This window comes from Centropristis striata, chromosome 20 (assembly GCF_030273125.1).
Source record: "Centropristis striata isolate RG_2023a ecotype Rhode Island chromosome 20, C.striata_1.0, whole genome shotgun sequence".
NCBI classification, from domain to species: Eukaryota; Metazoa; Chordata; class Actinopteri; order Perciformes; family Serranidae; genus Centropristis; species Centropristis striata.
The window spans coordinates 7,929,894-7,950,216 of NC_081536.1; the positions used below are offsets into that span (position 1 = coordinate 7,929,894).

Below are 20,323 nucleotides of genomic sequence, written 5' to 3' on the forward strand. Positions count from 1 at the left end.
GTGAAGGTAAGCATGCAGAGTATGCAGCACCTGAGCCAACAGAAACCTAACCTAGCAATTAGCGTTGAACCTTAAATTCTCGTGGTATGGGGTAATCATTTGATTAACACAGGAAGGATTATAGATGGATGATAAATGTGTTTTCACAATGTGTCAGATTGGGTCTAGTCGACACTTGTTTGCCCTCAGGACATTACCGTGTTTGTGTTTTTTTCCTCCCCATAAACAACCTAGTGATGACATTTTACAAGGTGGAATTAAAATGCAATATGCAATCCATGGGGAAAAAACACTGGATGAACTGCAGCATAGTAGGAGGGAAAAAAGAAGGAAAAAAAACTCCTTTTCCCCCGGAGGAGAAAACCATTGAAATCTATGCTCCATGCTCGACCATTTAGTTCTGTAAGTGAATATTCACATCTGGCTCCTATAGCCAGAAACAATAGAAAACAGTTTTGTTAATCCTCAAATCAGTGATGTCATACCAATGTACTGTTCCATAAAGATCTGAAGGAGATGGGAAAAGGTGGCCTCAAATGTTGCATTGATGGTCTCAGGAGGTCTGTTGTTAATTTGTGGTTACTTTCACCTTTAGTCAAAATGTGAACGTTCTGAAATTCATTGGGGGTTTACAGCAGAACACAGATATGCATAAAGAGAAACTCAAAGGCTTGAGTTCATTCTCAGACATAACTCAGTGCGTCACAGACACAGAGTGCTCCAACACTGAGCTCCACTGTCATTATGCAGAAAGACAAACTGTAACTTGCTGAGATTTACCAGCAATGTTTTTGTACAGATGCACAGCAGGAAGAGGGTGTGTTGTAGAAATATCATATTTGAGAATTCAATTATATTCCAAGGAGATATCTTTGTGGCTTCTTAACTGCTTTTTGCGGTAATGCTTTATAATAAGGTCCTTAATAACCATTAATTAACAAGTAATAAGGCATTGTTCTCGCTTTAGATCCGGTAGTTGCAAAAAGCATAGTTAACTTATAGTTAATTTATAATAGATGAGCAATAAAGTATATTTTAATATCAATAAGCAAACAAAATAAGATTAATAAAGGCATGGCAAAGACATAATGGGTGGGTCATGGGTGTTTGTAATGCCATTATTAACACTTATATAAGCTTATAAACACACAATAATGTTAATAAGCATCTTGTAAGGACTTACAAGGGCCTTATTACTTGTTAATTAATGGTTATTATAAGGACCTTAATATAAAGCGTTACCAATTACTGTCAAGAGCTTACCATACCAACAGGAAGCAATATAACCCTTACCCTCACGCAAATAAGATAGGGAAGGTGTAGGCCAATCAGAAGCCTGAAAAAAGCCAAATAGTTTTTCCTGTCTATACTTTCACACTGAAAATTGAGTTTGTGAAAATCTTTAACCGAGAAGGACTTTTACAAAAGCTTTGATTAAGTGACCTAAAACCGTTTTCTTGCAGCTGAAAGGGACATTTTTATTTCCCAAATACCTGTATGTATGGACTATGCCTGAATATACCTGTAATCACCCTCTGTGTGAATCTATGCTCTCGAGCTCTCTAGCTGTCTCTGCACCATCATTGCAGCTGGGAATGACTGTAGCAGCGATTGGGCAGTCTGTAGCCGAGGTTAGAGAATTGGGCTTGTAACCTGAGGGTTTCTGGTTCAAATCCCAGGACTGACAGGTCAAGGGCTGAAGTGCCCTTGAGCAAGACACATAACCCCTTCACTACTCAGAAATGTGATGCTTACTGCTCCAAAGGATGTTGTGTTCACTGGTGTGCAAATAGGACAAATTCACTGCTTGCTGTTTCTGTGTGTGTGCAAAACTGAATCTTAATCTTTCTACATATACATCACAATACTCAAACTTCTCCCTGGTTTGAGGGATTTGCTACTTTCACAGTATTTATATTGCACCTAGACCTGCGCAAAATGTTTGCAAGCACAGACAAATCAAACCAACTCTATTATAAAAAGAATCATACATGCAGTCAACGCATTTCCTCATCATCGTCTTTAATGAAATAATTATTTCTTTGTCATCCATCTGGCCTCTGAAGAAAAGTGACAAAGTATGGTAATACACACTGACTCTTAGTCAAGGTGGGAAGCACGTGTCCTGCCAAGCTTCCCTCCAGTCACTTCTAACTGCCCTCAGTTTCAGCAGAAGTGGCAAATGGTGTGTGCTGGCATTCAAAACATCTGTGCAGCCTGACTACTGGTGGCAAGGCCCCAGAGACCTGCCTGCCTGCACCAGCCCCTTTTGAACTGCAGATCCAAATACACTGCACTTATTGGAATGGCATGTAGCTGCTATTCTGAAGGGGGATCCTCTGCTACGCCTTTGATGTCCACCACTGTGTCCAAAGCAGGCAAGCCATTCTCTCTGCTCTCTGTTTTCCATTTAGACAAGAGATTTTTCTATTCTGGAGAGGGATTTTTGAAGTGAAGCAGACAAAGAACAGATTTACATGGTTTAGACAGCTATGCTGCGCCTGGAGTAAGTAAGACTGTAACTGAAGACTGCAGTACACTGGGAACCACTTGTTAACACAGAGCATAATGAAGTAGACCAGTGTGGTGTATTTCATTTGAACAGAAAATGACTTGGAGCATTATCTTGTTTATTTTAGACTAATTCAGACATTTGATCTCATCAGATATTTGTGAGATATTTTGGTCGGAGAATAATGACATGAAACATGATATTGGTGTTAAATTACTCCATTGTGCCAGTTACTCTGCTGGCATTCTTTATAGTAAGTAAACTGCCACTCACACCAGATTTACTCACTGTGCTTTCTGGCACACATGTGCATCAGATGGGCACATTGGAGTTATATCTGAGCTGAAGTCAGTTCAGGGCCTGAGTTCTCCTTCTCATTACTCCTACAACTTGTGACACCTAGAGCTGTAACATGAAATGAATGATGACCCTTTGTGGCTTTTCTCCAGCTTGTACTCAACACATATAACATACTGGTCGTGATACAGGAAATATATTACCATTTTATTTATTTTAAATATTAAAATATAGGACACTCGTGTGTTTAGGCTTTGGCTCTGCTGCTGTTCCACTGTCATGGTCGTGGCAGAGTTGTGCGTTAAGACACACCGTTTGGACACAACATCAAGGTGCATGCACGTGCACAACCAGATAACTAATATGTGTTTTATGCCGGCTGTTATGACACTGACAAATAACCCACGACAATAGTAGGGTCTTGTTAGTCATCATCAGTAACATAATTGTTCCACTTGTGCCCAAACTGAATGTATCGACTTCAAAGGTGACAAACGATATGAGATGCACGCGGTCTTCTCCACGCCTCAGGGCTCAGTGAACTGTCACCCAGGCTGAAGCAGCAGCAGCAGCTAGCAGCATCCCCGCTTGGTGCATAATTTGACACAGCGACCAATCCTTTGAAGCGGACAATAAAATGTCTCACGAGGGCTAATCACATTACGCACCATTTGTCTCGCTTAAGTGAAGTGTTGCAGCACCTTCCGCAGGAGCGTTTTAATCAAAGACTGAGACAGGACTGCTGCTGCACACATGTCAACAGGAGAGCCGGACCTCCTGTAACGCGCCTCCGGGTGTCTTCCTCTGCCGCTGCTGCGACGCGCCTGTGCGCACCGTGCGCCTCCGGAGACCACCAAGGTTACTTGAGGTTGTTTCAGGAAGTCCTTCTTGTGCATATTGTCTCATTTTCCAATAATAAAGTGTGTTGGGATGGTTTATTCAGATGAAATATCGGTGATTGATTGAAATGGAGAAACCATGAAATCTGTCCTCTAAGTTTTTTGTAGTTTTTAAGATAAATCTCTGTCAAATTGGTCCTGTGATTATAAAGGGCATGCATATATAGGCTATCATATGCAATTCAAAAAATCTATGACATACTTTTACACTAGAACTTCCACAAGAATAATTGGTGTTAAACCTGGCCGGACCCCAGTTTGGGGAAGACTGGTTTAGAGGGACGAAAGAGTTAACCAGGGGGAGGGCGCCTGCACAGGGGCGTATAGTATAAAACCACCTCAAGAGCGCACATCAAGAACAGCGTGTGTTTTTAGTAAGCCGTAGTTTGATATGGTTTGACTCGTTTCCTCCAGCAGGACTCACGCCAGCCCGTGTCTTTTATTTTGGTGGGCTCACACTCCGCAGCAGAATGGATGAATACTGTTTTTGAAGAACTCCACAGTGAAGTCTTAACTGGGACGATATATTTTTAACTACCTGTACCACTTTTTTTTCCTCTCCAAAAGGTAGTCTCGTCGAAAAGTGTTGGATCGCGCAGAATGTGGACAAAACAAGAAATGCATAAAGTGAGGAAAAGTGAAGTGTGAGGCTGAGAATGTGGCGGGGACACCACGGGGCAACTGGGCTGCAAGTTTCCTGAGCTTTGGAGATTTGACGAGAGCGCAACAAGAGTGGAAAGTGTTAATGCTGCGCGTTGGGTCAGCCCTGCAGAATATTCTGTGTTAATTGTCAGATAAGCGCATTACCTCATAGAATATCTGACTTTAAATCAAACTATATGGACAGTCATTAAACAAGGGTCAATGTTCATTTAGTTAACAAAGAAATCCCACTGGATTCAAAGTAATCTACAGCACTTTTCCCAGATTATTTGAGTGCCCCCCTCTTCCGATCCTTTTCCCTTCATTTTTGCAATTCTGATTCCCGAAGTGGCTCCGAAGTGGTGTTGCGGCTCCTCGTCCCCGGCGGATCCGGAGATTGGAGTCTCTGCACCGGGAGGAGCCCCGGCCACACCGCAGGCTCCCAAGAGCGGCCGCGTCAAAAGGATGGTGCGACTGGCGGCGGAACTGCTGCTGCTCCTGGGACTCCTACTCCTTACCTTGCACATCACGGTGCTGCGGAGCAGTCCGCTGCCCCAGGGAAATGAAACTCTGAGCCTGGATCAGGACACAGCACTTACAGAGGTGAGTGAGGAAATCTAGATTTCTTGGGGCAGAAATCTTCTTGGGGAAATTTGATGCGAAAGGTGATATCTAAGGGGTCTCATTTGGCCACAGATGGTTTTGATAAAATGTTAATTTGAGCTGATGGTCCAGGTAAAATAAAGCCTCTATTCCCCCTGGAACCCTGTGAGTCTTAGGGGATTGTTGACATACACACGGATGTGGTCTCCCTTGGGTGTCCCCCGGGAATGGCAGGGAGCCAGCAGAGGGATGGGAGATGAGGCAGGGTCAGAGATCAGCCCCCTGAACCAGACGCACCTCCTTATTGTTGGGGGTTAAATGCTAGCTGCAGGCACTTCTCTGTCATCATGAGCTCATCACTGTCACCCAAGCTCTCGGTTGATGAGGCTGTGGGTCAGAGCTGAGCCCCTGTGGGTGCCCCCCACCCCCACACTACCAACACACATGCCCCAGAGTTGTGTTTGGAGAGGAGTCTGGCATCAGACTGTTTCAGAGACAGCCTACCACTATACTCACATGTGTAGGCAGGGCCACATGGACAGATCAGATAATACTGTTCAGTGCTGAGGAAAAGTCGAAAATATAATATAAATAATAGTTTTTCAATAAAAAATATTTTGACACTGATGTAGTCTGGTTAAAAACTAGCTTTTAATGACAGCTCTTTGGGTTGTGGTCCAGTTTAGAACGTGCCCCAACAACATTTCAGGAGGGACATTTGTCAACATGACACCACTTAAGACAGCTTTAACAAGTTAACTGCCCATTTTAACATCAGCATAAAGCACAGGGGCTCCAGTAGAGCCTCAAATCCTGACTCGAGGGTTAAGACAGTTCTGGGATCAATAGGCTCCTTTAGAGAGTGTTAAGCATCCTCCAGCTGCTTTTTGATGTATATTTAGCATGCTGCTGAAACACTCTGGTCAGGTCCCGGTGATAAATGGGTATTTATGGTGTCCCTTCATAAATTCTTTATTAGGACTTGTGGGAAAATGAATGGAAAGAATTTTTACTTCAACAGAGGATGGTGAGGGTAATTTCTCTTATCTCCACTATCACTGCTTGTATATGCAACAGCAAGCCTGTGTTCAGTTGGATATTAGGGCATGCAAAGCTGAAGAAATATTCCAGGAATTTATTGAATATTTGTCACAGAGCCAAATGTTGGACTGGACGAACAGGGTGATGACCAGGAGAGAATTTCTCCTGAGGAATTGCAGCAAAAATACTAAACACATGCCACCCATTCTAACCCCAACACCCCTTTTGTAACTAGTTCAAATTTACATAGAGCTTCTGGCTTGTGATGAAAGAGCTCAACATTGCCAGTCATGCCCCATGTTGAGAAAAGCGCTGAATGTTTTTTTCTTTCTTTTTTGCTCATGAATGCTACGACTATGTGCGGATATGCTTCACTGGTCGGCCACTGAAGATGGTGATGTCATCTTTCTGCCGGGCTTGTCACGGCCCAGGGGGTGTATTGTCATTCCAAGGTGTCATATTTAAAATGCCATTCACAGAAACACAAATGACAGGATGTGGCTCCATGCACCTGTAGTGGAGAGAGAAAATGCTTTGGTCCAAGGCACATTATCATCACTGACCCAGGAAGGCCCACTCATCCACTCTGGCGGCAAAGAGAGTGTGATTATATTTAAAAACATAATTTGTTTGCCAAGAAAATACAACTACCAGTACTTTAGTGAATCATTTGTCATGGTTTACTTTAGAGCTGTTGCTGCTGATGATACAGGTATAGAACTTTTCAATGTGGATTGTGCACCAATATGCCAATATATTCAGAGGGGTGCTTTCTTGAAATAAAAATAAAAAATTAAATAAATAAATAAAAATATTAAACAATATTATGAGTATACAATACATTCTAACCAATAAATAAAAAATAGCTAAGTAATCACCAGCAATGTATGTTTAGTGTCAGAAAAAAAGAAATAATTACAAAATTAAACAACACAACACTAACACATTTTCTAAATTACCCCCAAGCATCATTTTCTGCATTGCATATGCTGTTAAAAAAATAAAAAAATAAATAACATAAATAAATAACATATATATATATATACATATATATATATATATATATATATATATATACATATATATATATATATATATATATATATATATATATATTTCAACCGCAGAGGGCACATATATATGCAGAGGGCATATATATATATATATATATTTCTACCATTTTCTTCTTATTTCCAAGAAGTCTTGTCCTAACAGTTCACTTCTGAGCTTCTTTAAAGCATGCATCCTCTCAGTTCGATCCTGTAAATAAACACATACGTATGCCCAGTGTGAGGCGTGTGACAGGGGGAGGATAGTTCCGCTTCCACCTACATAAGTGTAGTGCTGAAAAGCATCTGGCACAATGTGCACTGCCTTCATTTCCTGCCAGCCTCCCTGGGGGAAGGACCCCTGAGTTGCTCCCAATTGAAAATGGAGTCATGCCCCTTTAAGCAGCCCTCACAAAGTGAAAAAGGGGGAAGCGGGAAAAGAAGAGGAGATACTGTGAGGAGGGAGAGGGGGTGGCTTGTGTGTGCAAGTGTTCATTCATGGCTTTTGAGAGTGGGGGGTGACATCCTGGGAGGCCCCAGATGAACTGAGGAATGGTGTGTCACTTTTGATCTCCAAATTAAAGCATGTTCCTCATTGAGGAAGATCTCAGATGAGTGATAGGAACTGTAAAACAGGCCGCAATCAAGAGGCAACACTGCTGATTTTTTTTTAACATTTAAATGAGTTACTGTGCACTGTTACAGCCTGGGCCATATTAGAGAGAAAAATGAGAAAACGGCATGTTTTTCTCATTACGCTGTGTGAAAAAGCTCCTCTGAGAGTCACTTGGAGAGGACGAAGAGAGGTGTTTATGTCGACATTATCAGGAATTTACGGACTTTACACAACTGATACACAACTACAATTCATTTCAGATGACTTATTCCCATGTTGTGCATTCTTTCCATTATTTTCAATTCTACTAATTCTCCTCAATCGTTCTGCTGAAATACTGATTGAGCCCGAAAAAAATCTGTTATTAGGGCGTATAAAATTTCATGGTTTGTCCTTCACACTGCTGAGCTCCCAGATGGAAATATAGATTTAGTGAAATCTCAGTGCTTATGGAGAAAAGCAGCTTAGATTTCCATGTTTCTGTCCAAATTATGGACTATTATTCAGCAATACAATCTCACAATTTTCCTATTTACAATTCAGCTCAAAGCTTTAATCATGTTATTTACGTTAATCTACGTTAATCTATGTTATATTTAAGGCTGACTTTTCTTTGTTTTGGCAAGATTTGGATGTGTTTACTACAGTGAGAAAACCAGCATCTGTACTGTTGACACCAAGAAAGTGAGACAACAAACTGTATTTCAACACTGTGTACACACTATTGTCCTTTTGTTTGTTTGGTTTCAATGTCAGAGCAGCTCTCATATTTAAGTGTCAGATGGACAAATAAACGGGGAAAAACAACATCAGCAGCAGCTGGTGATGCGTGAAACTGGCTGTTAATTTTGGGTGCTTACAGTAGTGGTACAGCATTAGTTCAATATTCAGTATATGTCTGTTTTTAAAACCCATATGGAGATTTTCTTTTTACTGTATTATCTACAAGATAATCTGTGGCCTAAACAAGATAAAATCACATTAGTGCTAAACAACCATTTCCCCATAATTCTCTGTTTACAAGCAGGTTTCAGCTCAATGGCCTCCCATAGTGAGTGAAACATCATCACAAGTGTTGCCCCGGGATTAAACAGAACACTTTAAATAAACCAAATTTGTGTCAGGACTAGATAATCTGTCTACCATGTGTAATACAGCATAATATGGCACAACAGAAGATTCAGATAGGATTAGACTGGATAATGAAGGATTAATCTGAGTGCAAACACTGTGACTGGGTTTCACCAGCCAACAGTTTGTGTATTCTGAAGCATTTGTGGTGGCATCTGCTTTTTTTTAATAGACCAACTCATGGAGAAAGTAGTAAGTCATAACACAGTGGTAGTTGTTTCTTTGGGTTTATCAGTAGCCAGAGCTTTCTGGGGGGGATACATTTCCTTAAATGACAGTTTATGATGGGAAAACAAATTAAACCATCTGTTTCCAGTGGCAGACAGTGAAATGACTGTTTGTTGTCTCAGTATCACTAAACAGTAATGTCTGGACCGAAGAGCAGCCTGTGTGGTCTGCAGTTAAATGCTAATAACCATAAAAATATCATCCATCCAGGGGAGATCAACCACACCTGTTTACTTTCTCTATAATTGTGTGTATGTATTTACATTGTGATTGAACCTGAGTGTTGTGTTGGTCCGGCTCCCTCAGTGGAGCTCAATTACAGCCACTGAGTGACTTCAGAAGGCTGGGAACTTGAAAGACGGGGTTATCACGTGGGCATCTCAAAGCCTGAGTACTTGTGATAGAACTAAAGAGAGTCCTGTGATGTTCACATAAAAGGTCGATGGCTGGTGCACAAATGTTGATGTAGAAACGACCTGTACTGAGCGCTCAGCTGTAATTGTTTGGTTTTCCTCAAACTTTATGATTTTAAACATAAATTCCCTTAAAAAATAATCGTATCTAAAACCTCTCTCTCTTTTTATCTGGTGGCTACAGACAGAATGCACAACCATCTCCTCATCCTCCTGAATTTATGGGCAATAGTGTAATCACTGTAATTATGGCAGCAGCTCACATAAGATATGTCATGTGAGAGTTTTTGATTTATTCGAAATGCGTCATATTGTCATATTAACTCCATCTAGTCTCTGGCAGTGAAATAAGAAAAGTAACGCTAAATTGGAACATGGACTGGTTTGTGTGCAGCCGCTGTGCCCTCTGCGGTTGAATTCTAGTTACATGTACATTTATAATCCTTCCTCCCTTGCTGTGCAGCTCCATTTACAGCGTCTATATTGTCCCAGAGTGCACCTTGGCTGGACACAAACAGCTCCATTGGGGGCTTTTATGCCCACCACAATGTGGCTGAGCTGACACTTTGTCTGTGACTGGCCACCACAACCGTACAGCACTGCTGCCATATTCTCAGGCCTCAGCCCAGCCACAAAAACACTGGGGAGTAAGAAATGGGACATGAAAAAAGAAAACAAGGAACATGATTGATGGCTTTCTTTGATCTTATTTTATGCCACCCCAGAATGGATGATTGCCGACTACTTATGGCTGTCTGTCCAATTGAGGAATAATTGTTGCTTCTGAGCATACCTGACAGGGGACATATGTCCTCAACTGTCCTTTTGGAATGGATTTACAACCCCCCCGTCAGAGGACCAAATGTTTTTTCTGTCTTCAAGAAGCCAGATGTAATTATTTTGCAATGTTTGCTTAGGTTTCTCAGTATAGCCCCAGTGTAGGAAAGCCATCAGTCTAACATGCTCGCTTCTCCCAGTCTGCAGCAGAACCTGCTAAAAATGTCCACATCATATAACTATGGTAAAGCAACAGCGTACTCTGTCAGTTAAAAATGGAAAAATATACAGTACTGTGGCTCTGAATGTAGCCTCGAGACAGATTATATTTTGGTGGGAGTAGACAGACGCACAGAACTCAGCATGATGTTTGTCCCGCTGTCTCAGTGGCTCCTTCTTTCGTAGTAGTCGAGAGTCCACTGTCCACAGGATTTATGACAGAGGTCACGGCCACATGAACCTCTGTCAACATTCATCTAATTTTGCTGAGTGTGCAGAATCTGAAGACGCCAAGTGGCAGGACCTTTAGTCTTAACATTCACACAGAAGGGAATCAATATTTTCTGTGAATACTCTTATATTGTCAATACACAAACATTCATTTTACGTTTCTTTTCTCTCCTCAGCAGAACAATATAAATGCGAAAAGCAGCTCCTCCACCCAACTGGCTCCTGAAGACCGAAGATCTGGTCCGGAACACCGGTTGGCCCACCGGCCTGCCACACTCCCCTGGGCACAAGGCAGCAACGTACACAGAGACGGCCCCGGAGCTTTTCTCCTAGATCTGCACAACTTTCCTGACCTCTCCAAAGCCGATATCAATGGACAGAATCCCAACATACAGGTGACCATGTGTGTCTGTGCACCTGCCAGGGTGCTTTGATGCTTTCACTCACTCGTAAGACATGGCTACTCAACCACACAGGACAGGAAGAGCAAACAGGAAGGAGGAGAATAGTTTGGTGCACATCACTACCCCCTTTTTCTCCCCCTTCCTCCTTCCTTCTCCCCCGTCTCCTTTCACACTTCCTGACTTGTGGTGAAGCTTAAGATGAGGTCTTATGTCCATCATAATGACAGCTGAAAGGCAGACACTAACCAGCAATGTTTCACTACAAACCTATGTGCAGGAAGACAGACGGCAGCTTATGTAAATGTGTGGCGAGAAGTCCCACAGTGGTGCAGATGGCCGAGTAACCGCTGCCATGTTCAAATCATTCTCCTGTCTAATCCAGCGAGGGGGTCTTTCCATTTCTGAGAGCATCACTGCTAAATCCGAGCACGAACAAAGTGTATTAACATCTCAAGATGTGGGAAGAGAGCGGAGCAACCAATTGAGCAAGGGCGTGAGGCTGTGGGAGGAGGGGGGGGGGGGGGGGGGGGGGGGTGTCTTTGATCCTGGGATTCATCTGGCTTTCATGGTCTGGAGGAGGCTGAGTAGCCCTTTGAACTTTGTGTTTAGGTGGAGAGAGCCCAAGAGGTGGGAGGGTGACTGTGGGGCAGGGGTGGTGGTCCCCCCTCATCTGGGAGGCACATGTGTGAGGACAGAAAGGGGGAGGGGCTGATATTGTGTGTAGGGGTATCAGAAAGTGTCACCTCATGGCATCCGATCGACTCACTCTGTCCCAAGTATACTGACTTCTGTTCTTTAATACAGGTGACCATCGAAGTGGTGGATGGACTGGAGGGTCACGAGCCGGAAAAAGGTTTCCGTAAGGAGAGCAAACCCAACTGGGCTTCTCCGAACTGGAGAAACTGGTGGCCTCACTCTTCTTCCCCCTCCTCTTCCACCACTCATCAAACAGAGGACCACGATCGCACCTACGGGAGCAATGGCGAGGACAGCAACTTCCTCAGGCCGCCTGCAGACTGGGACAGGAGAGGAGGCACTGGGGGAGGAAGCAAAGCTCAAACTGAATATGGTGAGGGTGTGTTTGCAAGGAAATGAGTGCACAATGCACATGGTAGAATATTTAGCAGGATCCATAGGCTCTTATTTGAGCACTGGTCTCCAGGGTTTCCACAGATGGCCATGGCCCGATGTGGAATCTGTAATTTGCAGATTTGCTGATTTAAGCTGTCACCATAATAAGTGCAGTCATCCCAGGCGAGCCCTTGGGAGCCCCTGATTGAAGCCTTTAACACTTTTTTATGAGATGGATTCCTCTGTGGTGCGGAGCTAGCTACGTGACACAGTTTAAACGCCTCGCTACATCAAAGTTCAGCAGCAGGAATGGGGCCAGAAACACTGTTTGGCTGCCACACCATCCTCACAACACTCTCCAAAAGTAACCCCACTGATAAATCTGCCGTGGAAGAATTTACACTCACTGTCATACAGTATGCGTCCGACCCGTGTTGCAGCATGCCCAAACCAACATGGTCAAACAGGAATGCGTATGCTGTGGAAAATGTCATTTTATCCACTTGCACTTGCACTACAGTGGTTAGGGAGGCGATTTTATAATCTTTTTCTGTCAAACCAGAACCCATGTTTAATGTTTCTGGCTTATCACTGTGGTCAATTCTCATTCATCCTTTATTTCATACCGCATAATGGACAAGAAAATATTTTAGGATAATTTCTGTCCTGGTTTTTAAACCTAATAATCATAGCTGTGGATAGCCAGTAAGGGTCGTCCATCTCAGGCCACTGGTGGTAAATTCAGCCGTTTCAGTTGCTGAGGGCAAGTCACAGAGTTTTGTCTGAGCTGCCACCAGCTCTTTGGCCGTAGTATGCTATGGAAGGGGGGTGGGAACAGTGCTAGATGGCTATCTGGTCTATATTCATACAAAATGCTCATAATGAGGGGCAGATGGCAGCAGGGGGGTATATAGGAAGGTTTGGACCCCGGCCAGAAATACTTCTATCCCAACATGCCCACATTAATTCCCCTCATTGATGGAGTACTGCTTTCAAGATGTGTGTGTTTGCGTGCGGTACTGATGGTGGTGGGGTGAGGCAGTCGTAGAGCCTCGTGTAACTGTTTCCATGTATACCCATTACAGTGATCTGCTCAATGATAATTGGAGTTAAAGAGGATTTCTTGCCATTTCACTTCCTATTTTCAAACCAATGAATCACAGATAGAGGAACTGAATGGTGCCACTGTGCCAGGGAAACTCCGGCAGCGCAGGAAATTTGTGTTTGTAAATTCCCTGCTGGATCCCCTGTAGCTTTGTCGGAATTAGCAAAATGCTTCCCGGTTTCTTCACACAAACTCAGCCCTATGCCATGTTCAACATAGTGTACGCATGTGTGTAGACAGGCTTGCGTGGTATCTGCTTTGAGGGGCAAAGTCAAAGAGAACTTTGAGCTCCCCCACTTCCCCTTTCATGTCCTCCCCCCACTTATTATTAGTGAGGCATGCTAACAGGCCTGAGTAAGTTCAGCATGTGGCCTGCATCAGAGCTGAGGATCTCTCTCTTTCTTTCTGATGCAGACTATATGGACGGAGAAGGGGACTGGAGTAACTGGACAGCTTGCAGCGTCACATGTGGAAATGGCAACCAGAAGAGAACCAGGTCGTGTGGTTACGCCTGTACAGCCACCGAGTCCAGGACTTGTGACATGCCCAACTGCCCAGGTAAAGTCTTGATTGTTGAACACATTCTATGATGCCCATGTCTATAACACATTATAACATACCTGTATTGCATTATATCTTTTCATAATGCCTTATAATGTGATTAAATGTTACTGGAAGTTGTCATTGGGTATTTTAAATGATTGATTAATGAAATTCTAGATTTACAGGCAGAAAAAAATGCACTACAAGCTTGTTATAAGTCAATATAAGTGGCCGTTATTTCCTTTTTGTAAAGTGAAATGGATATCATTAAATGTATGAAGAACATACAAAACTATTTTTTTAACAGGTCATATTTGCCAATTTGACACAACTGAATGATGGACATATAATGTTGTTTCCCCCCAAACTCACTAAACACTAAATTTTCAAATGATATATAATAACTGCTTATATCAACTCTACCTGTAGCTGTATATAAATATTCTAAGTATGTTAATTTTGCATTATAAACATGGACTTGCAAAAAAAAAAGGTCATTGGCGACCAGCAATCCTGGAGTGTTATGATACCTGACCTTATAAGTCACTGTAAAAGTTTTATAATGTGTTTGAATTATTGTTTTAAAGCCTTTTAACATGACGTTTTAAGTATTTTTATAATGCATCACAGACATAAAATGAAATTCCACCAGTTAAGATAGCGTCATTGGATCTAAGAGAATAGTTTGAAAGTGCATCAGTTGATTTAGCAGTCTTTCATCCTTTGATCCACCTTTCACTGTGCATTCATCTCTCTAAAGGTATTGAAGATGCCTTCAAGACAGCGGCTACTGAAGTGAGCCTGTTAGCTGGAACAGATGAGTTCAATGCCACGGAGCTCTTTGGTGTTGGTAAGAGTCTGCCTACTCTTGTTCCTACTTTAAACTATCCCTCATTCAGATGTTCTTACACTATCAAAGACAGTTCATCCATCTGGCAGCAGTGTTCCTGGACACACTTAGCATTCCTCATGCTCGGGCTGCGCTCCATTACTGCGCAGGGATGAAAATGTGCAGCAGGGCAGGGAGAGAACAGTATGCCACTGCCCGTTCTCTCTCTTACTCTGTCTGTTTCGTAGAGTGTTAATAAGGATGGGCGTCACAGATGCATTTACTCCCACTATACATAATGAAGTCAAAATATCCTGGATTAGGGCAGTGCCATGTTGTGCATTTGGACCCAGAGTCTGCGCAGTAGTGATAGGGCGGTGGAGCCGCAGTACGGAGGTCCAGCACATACACTACCGGTCAAAAGTTTTAGAACACCCCAATTTTTCCATTTTTTATTGAAATTCAAGCAGTTCAAGTGAAATGAACAGCTTGAAAGGGTACGAAGGTTAGTGGTGAACTGCCAGAGGTAAATAAAAAAAGGTAAGCTGAACCAAAACTGAAAGATAATGTACATTTCAGAATAATGCAAGTAGGCCTTTTTTCAGGGAACAAGAAATGGGTTAACAACTTAACTCTATGAAGTCTTGGACTATTTTGTCCATTTTTGAATTCTTTTCATGTCTTTTTTTGTAATTTTGTGTCTTTTTTTGGGTCATTTTGTGTCTTTTTTTAGTCCTTTATTTCAACATAAAATGTGATTTTGAATCTTTTTTCTATTTTCAAAACACTATCATGCTCAATAAAGAATTTTAAATGTTGCAAATGTGCGTTAATTTCAGAGTAGACTGAGACATTAAACTGCATAATTTTCAATTAAATTCTGGAAAAGTTGGTGTGTTCTAAAACTTTTGACCAGTGGTGTACATCAGCCCGCCCAGTAGCGAGTCAATCACAGCTGTCAGTCATCATGTTACACTCCAGTTTTATAGTATCAAATAAGTAAAAAAAACTTATCAGACCAAACTTATCAGAACATGAGTACTCGAACATACAACAGTGTGACATCTACTAATATTTACAGTCATGGAAAAAAAATATTTTAATGCCTGGTATAACTAAAGATCCAAATGCACAACATGGCACTGCCCACATCCTGTTTTCTTGATAATGATTTTGGTTTTTATCAAGAAAACCATAGAAAATAGCTAGATATCAGCTCTTAAATTAAACTCTTATGAGCCATTTTTGTTGTTATCATTATATTTGTCCAAACAAATGTACCTTTAGTTGTACCAGACATTAAAATGAACAAGAAATTGAAGAAAAAGGGTGGTCTAATAATTTTTTGCATGACTGTAACTATTCTAACAGTGTCCCAATTTCTTGCAGACACGGACAGCTGTGAGCGATGGATGAACTGCAAAAGCGACTTCTTGAAGAAGTACATGACCAAGGTGGAGAACGACCTTCCCAGCTGCCCTTGCTCTTACCCCACTGAGGTGGCGTACAGCACAGCAGACGTACACGATGCGCCCACACGCAGAGATTTCCGATGGAAAGACGCCAGCGGGCCAAAAGAGAAGCTGGAGATCTACAAGCCCACGGCCCGTTACTGCATCCGATCCATGCTGACGCTGGAGTCCACCACGCTGGCTGCACAGCACTGCTGCTACGACGACAGCATGAAGCTCATCACTCGCGGCAAAGGGGCCGGCACGCCCAACCTCATCAGCACAGAGTTCTCGGCCGACCTGCACTATAAGGTGGACATCCTGCCCTGGATCATCTGCAAAGGAGACTGGAGCCGCTACAACCAGGCCAGACCGCCAAACAACGGGCAGAAGTGTCCCGACAACCCTCAGGACGAGGACTACTACAAACAGTTTGAAGAAGCGAGGGAGTTCTAGTCGGCTGTGGAGTGAAAGGAAAAACATACACTGCTTAAATATTCAGCTAAACCTCAAAAATGGTGCTGAAACCATTTTTTTAAAATTCTGTTTTAGATCAAATAACAAAAGAACTTTTAGGCTCTGAGGAACAAGACTTTCTGCTCTTTGAACCAAGAGGAATGGAAATCCAACAGAGTCAGAACACTTCAATGCTCTCAAGGACATTTTTTGACTTTACCAAAACCAGCCACAAAACATTGCTCTGTTTTTTAAAAACATTTTTTTTATAAAATATTTTAAAAAAAGAATGGAAATTTTGCCAGTAATTGTGTCAACAAGAGTAACCCTCAGATCTGGTCACTAAAGGGAGAACAAAGTTTGTATTCTTAAAAAGGGAAAATTATTATTCTAGGAATGTTCGTTTAGATTGTGTCCATGTCCGTTGTGTCCATAGATTGTTTATGTTTGGTGAATCTGAGAGGCCTGTGGTAATAGAATAATGAGATCCTTCAGGAATGTGTTGGGTGGGGGGGCGGGGACAGAGAACAGGGTTATCTAATTTTCTCCCATTTTGTCATTCACAATATCCAGGTTCTCATGTAAGCTTGTGAGTTTATTTAGCATGCACATTTTTTTTTTTACCATTAATTTACAACCATGTCCCTTGTGTCTCTGAGGCAGATCTTTATTGTAAAAAGCCTGCATTATTTTTGTAAAGTATTTATTAAGTTGTAGCTGTGTCTGATGGGTGTCTATGACTGTGGTTTCTGATTCACATATGGCTGAATGCTAACTTGAGATTCCTCTCTAGCTCAAACTTTGGCATAAATGTGTGTATTTGTGTCTCAAGTTAGGATTAAACCGTAGTAAAGCGTCAAGAATGTGTGAATTCAACTGTACGGAAAGATTTTTGAGATATAAATCTATAAATAAATTTTTTAAAAGCCATTGAATGTGTCACTAGGAAAACAATCTCTGCCTGTATGATTTTTAAGGGTGTAAATAAGCCAAAATTTTAAGCCAGGTTACATCAGCTGCTATTAGATTTCTCTCCCGCTGTCGAAGGAAATTCATCTGCAGAAAAAATCTCATCAATTTAACTCCTCCAACAGGCTTAAGCCAGTGCACAAGACTTCCATTAGTTCCATCCAGTGTGGCTCTCAGGCCAGGCCTTTTGATGGGATTGCGATATTTCTTCAGAAGGCGAGGAGGGTAAGGTTCCCTTGAATGCGACTCAAATTCTTTGTCTTTGGCATGTATCCTCACATTCCTGAGTAATTTCTCAGTGTACACATGCACTCTCACACACACACATTCAATGCTGCCTGTCCGTAGCAAGGACCTCTGACCATTCCCTCTCCTCTGAGTGCTGCAGTCATTGTCACACAGAGAAAGCCATTCATGGTGCCCTCATTCCTGCAGTCTTGTGTAAGGCACAGCTGGCCGGGTGCAGGGCCTGTCTTTATAATGCAGCAGGCCCCAGCACGTTCCACACCCCTGAGGCGCTACTTGCAACCGCCTAGTTGCTTCACTATTCATACAAAATTCCTCCATGCGCTTCCTTCGACCCATTTATGCCCAAACACAGCCTTTTATCAACAACCCACCCTCGAATCCTCACTGTAAATCACATAGATACATTCTTTCAAAACGTAGTTCACGTCTCGCTCCGCACTATCAGTCTTACAGTGTGTAAAGCTCTCGTTTTAAGTCTTCTGTCCCGCTTTTCCGTAAAAGTATGCTTCGAGGCTAAGATTACAGTAACCGGCATGGATCGTTATCTTAGCAGACCGTCTGCCGAACAGGCCATGAAGATCAAAGCGAGGTGTTCGTCTTTATTTTGAAACATTAAGGCCGAGCTCAAATTGATGACATACCTCTGACGCCACCCCCCATCCTCCACCCCCAGTATCTCTTCTCCAGACAGGCTCCACGTGTCTCGAGAGCAGGCAATTACCCGTACACCCTCCTCACTTTTCATCTCTCGTTTCTTCTCCCCTCCCCTACAAACACTTGCACTGTGATTCCTGCATGCGCCAAGGCGTAGGTAAGGATACAATACAGATGTGTAATTGGTGTGACAATGTATGAGAGGGCAGAAAAACTGCAGACAAGCAAGTGCAGAGGAAACTTGTTGCGTTGGCTGTGGGGCGTCAGCAAAGCCTTGCTTTTGTGTTACTATTTCCAGGACTCTACTCTGGTATGTTTCAAAGGATGCAAAGCACCATATTAGTGGTATATTGTCAAGGATTCGAAAGGGCTCATTAAGCATCACCAAGATATGATTGTTGGTATTTTGCCTCTATTTTTGTTATGAGAACAAAATTATGTCCAATGTACTTGCGCTGTTTTAGAGCAAGTCTGACAGGGCTGGCTTTTGTCAGTAGATCTCCACATAAGAGCTAAGTGTGGGAATAAGAAAACAAGAGGAGTTAAAAGGAAGAAGAAAGCAGTGGAAACTTGGATGGATAAATGTAATAAATGAAAAGAAAGCTCAGCTGTTCTCCAACTCTTTTCTGCAGAAACATTTCACATTAAAACAAGTCCAGGTGGTTTGTTGTCCATGCTGGAGCTCACTGCAGGGCTTCTGGTAGGTAAATTACCACGGAGCATGTTGGCAATCAGGAATCTCTTTTGTTTTGCGGTGTGGTGCAGATGTGGCAGAGCCATTTTTAGCCTCTCTCGCTCACTTTCTTTCACTCCCTCCCTCGCATTGCTACTTTTTGGGTGGTGTAGCACAATGCAGGAAGTGTCTGGGCCACAATACCGCAGGGCCATAACTGCACGGCAAACCTAATTAAAAGGTTTTTCTTTGGTCTTCTAATCTGGAATAGCTGACCTGGAGCGGGAGGTTGCTTATCTCGCCACTCTATCCCTCACTCTCAATCTGCACCCCCAATGAGCTACCGGCAAAACAGGGGTGGAGCCGCTGGCACTCTGCCTGCCATAGGCTTGCAACTTTGGTGCAGCAAGTTATGGTGGAGGAGTGGGGGGCGGGGGGCAAATATGTGCCTGGGTGTACAGCTGAACAAACAGGTCAAGTAGCTGTGGAGCATCTGAGAGGGCAGGGTATCTTACTTAACCCCTGCTGCCAGGGCATCGCTGAGATGCTGCCACACCATCAATGGTGGAGCAAAGCACATAACTTATGAATTATATCATATTGTAGTGGCTTGATTGTCACCTGCCCCTGCCTTTGCGTTTTTTATACCAGTTGAAACATAAGCTAAAATAACACGCACCCACTCATAAATTCACACAAGCTGTAAAATGAGGACAAACAGAGGGAAAAAATTCTGCTTTGCCCCCTTGTAAAAGAGTTATTATATCCAGTCAAGCTTTTCATTGAGCTAAACGTATGACTAATGTACTACCACATGTTTAATATACTCACATGCTAGTAGATGTGACTGGAAACTGTTTCACTCAAATACAAATGGATGATCCTGGTTTGCATAAAAGTGAGAAATAACTGGCTCTTTAGATTCCTCATAAAGGGCTGCACATCCATCCATTCATTCATTATCCTTAACGGCTTATCCAAACTTGGGTTGTAGGGGGCTGGAGCCGATGCCGGTACACCCTGGACAGGACGATCACAGGGCTGACACATAGAGACAGACAATCATTCACGCAGACAATTTAAAGTCACCAATTAAGCTGCATGTCTTTGGACTGTGGGAGGAAGCTGGAGGACACGGAGAGAACCCCAGCTGACACGGGGAGAACATGCAAACTCCACATAGGAGTCAAACCAGCAACCCTCTTGCTGTGAGGCGACAGTTCTAACCACTACACCACTGAAGGGCTGCACAAGTAGTAGA

The 20,323-nt window shown here is 42.7% G+C and overlaps 1 protein-coding gene across 2 annotated transcripts; it reads left to right on the top strand.

Moving 5' to 3' along the window:
• The first annotated feature begins 4,063 nt into the window (after window positions 1–4,063).
• Window positions 4,064–17,358, top strand: ism1 (isthmin 1). 2 transcript variants are annotated; one of them, XM_059359504.1, is made up of 6 exons: window positions 4,064–4,953; window positions 10,835–11,053; window positions 11,867–12,131; window positions 13,653–13,796; window positions 14,542–14,631; window positions 16,000–17,358. In XM_059359504.1, exons 1-6 carry the CDS (start codon window positions 4,816–4,818, stop codon window positions 16,515–16,517), a joined length of 1,374 nt encoding a protein of 457 aa, XP_059215487.1. In that variant the 5' UTR covers window positions 4,064–4,815; the 3' UTR covers window positions 16,518–17,358. The 2 variants fall into 2 exon arrangements, with proteins under 2 accessions (XP_059215487.1, XP_059215488.1); XM_059359505.1 differs by having other exon boundaries at window positions 10,838–11,053.
• Window positions 17,359–20,323: the final 2,965 nt, after the last annotated feature.

Coding starts and splice junctions, on each gene's coding strand:
- ism1 (XM_059359504.1), top strand. CDS start 4,816: ATGGTGCGACTGGCGGCGGAACTGCTGCTGCTCCTGGGACTCCTACTC. Junction 4,954..10,834: donor AGGACACAGCACTTACAGAG/GTGAGTGAGGAA, acceptor TTCTCTCCTCAG/CAGAACAATATAAATGCGAA. Junction 14,632..15,999: donor CACGGAGCTCTTTGGTGTTG/GTAAGAGTCTGC, acceptor AATTTCTTGCAG/ACACGGACAGCTGTGAGCGA.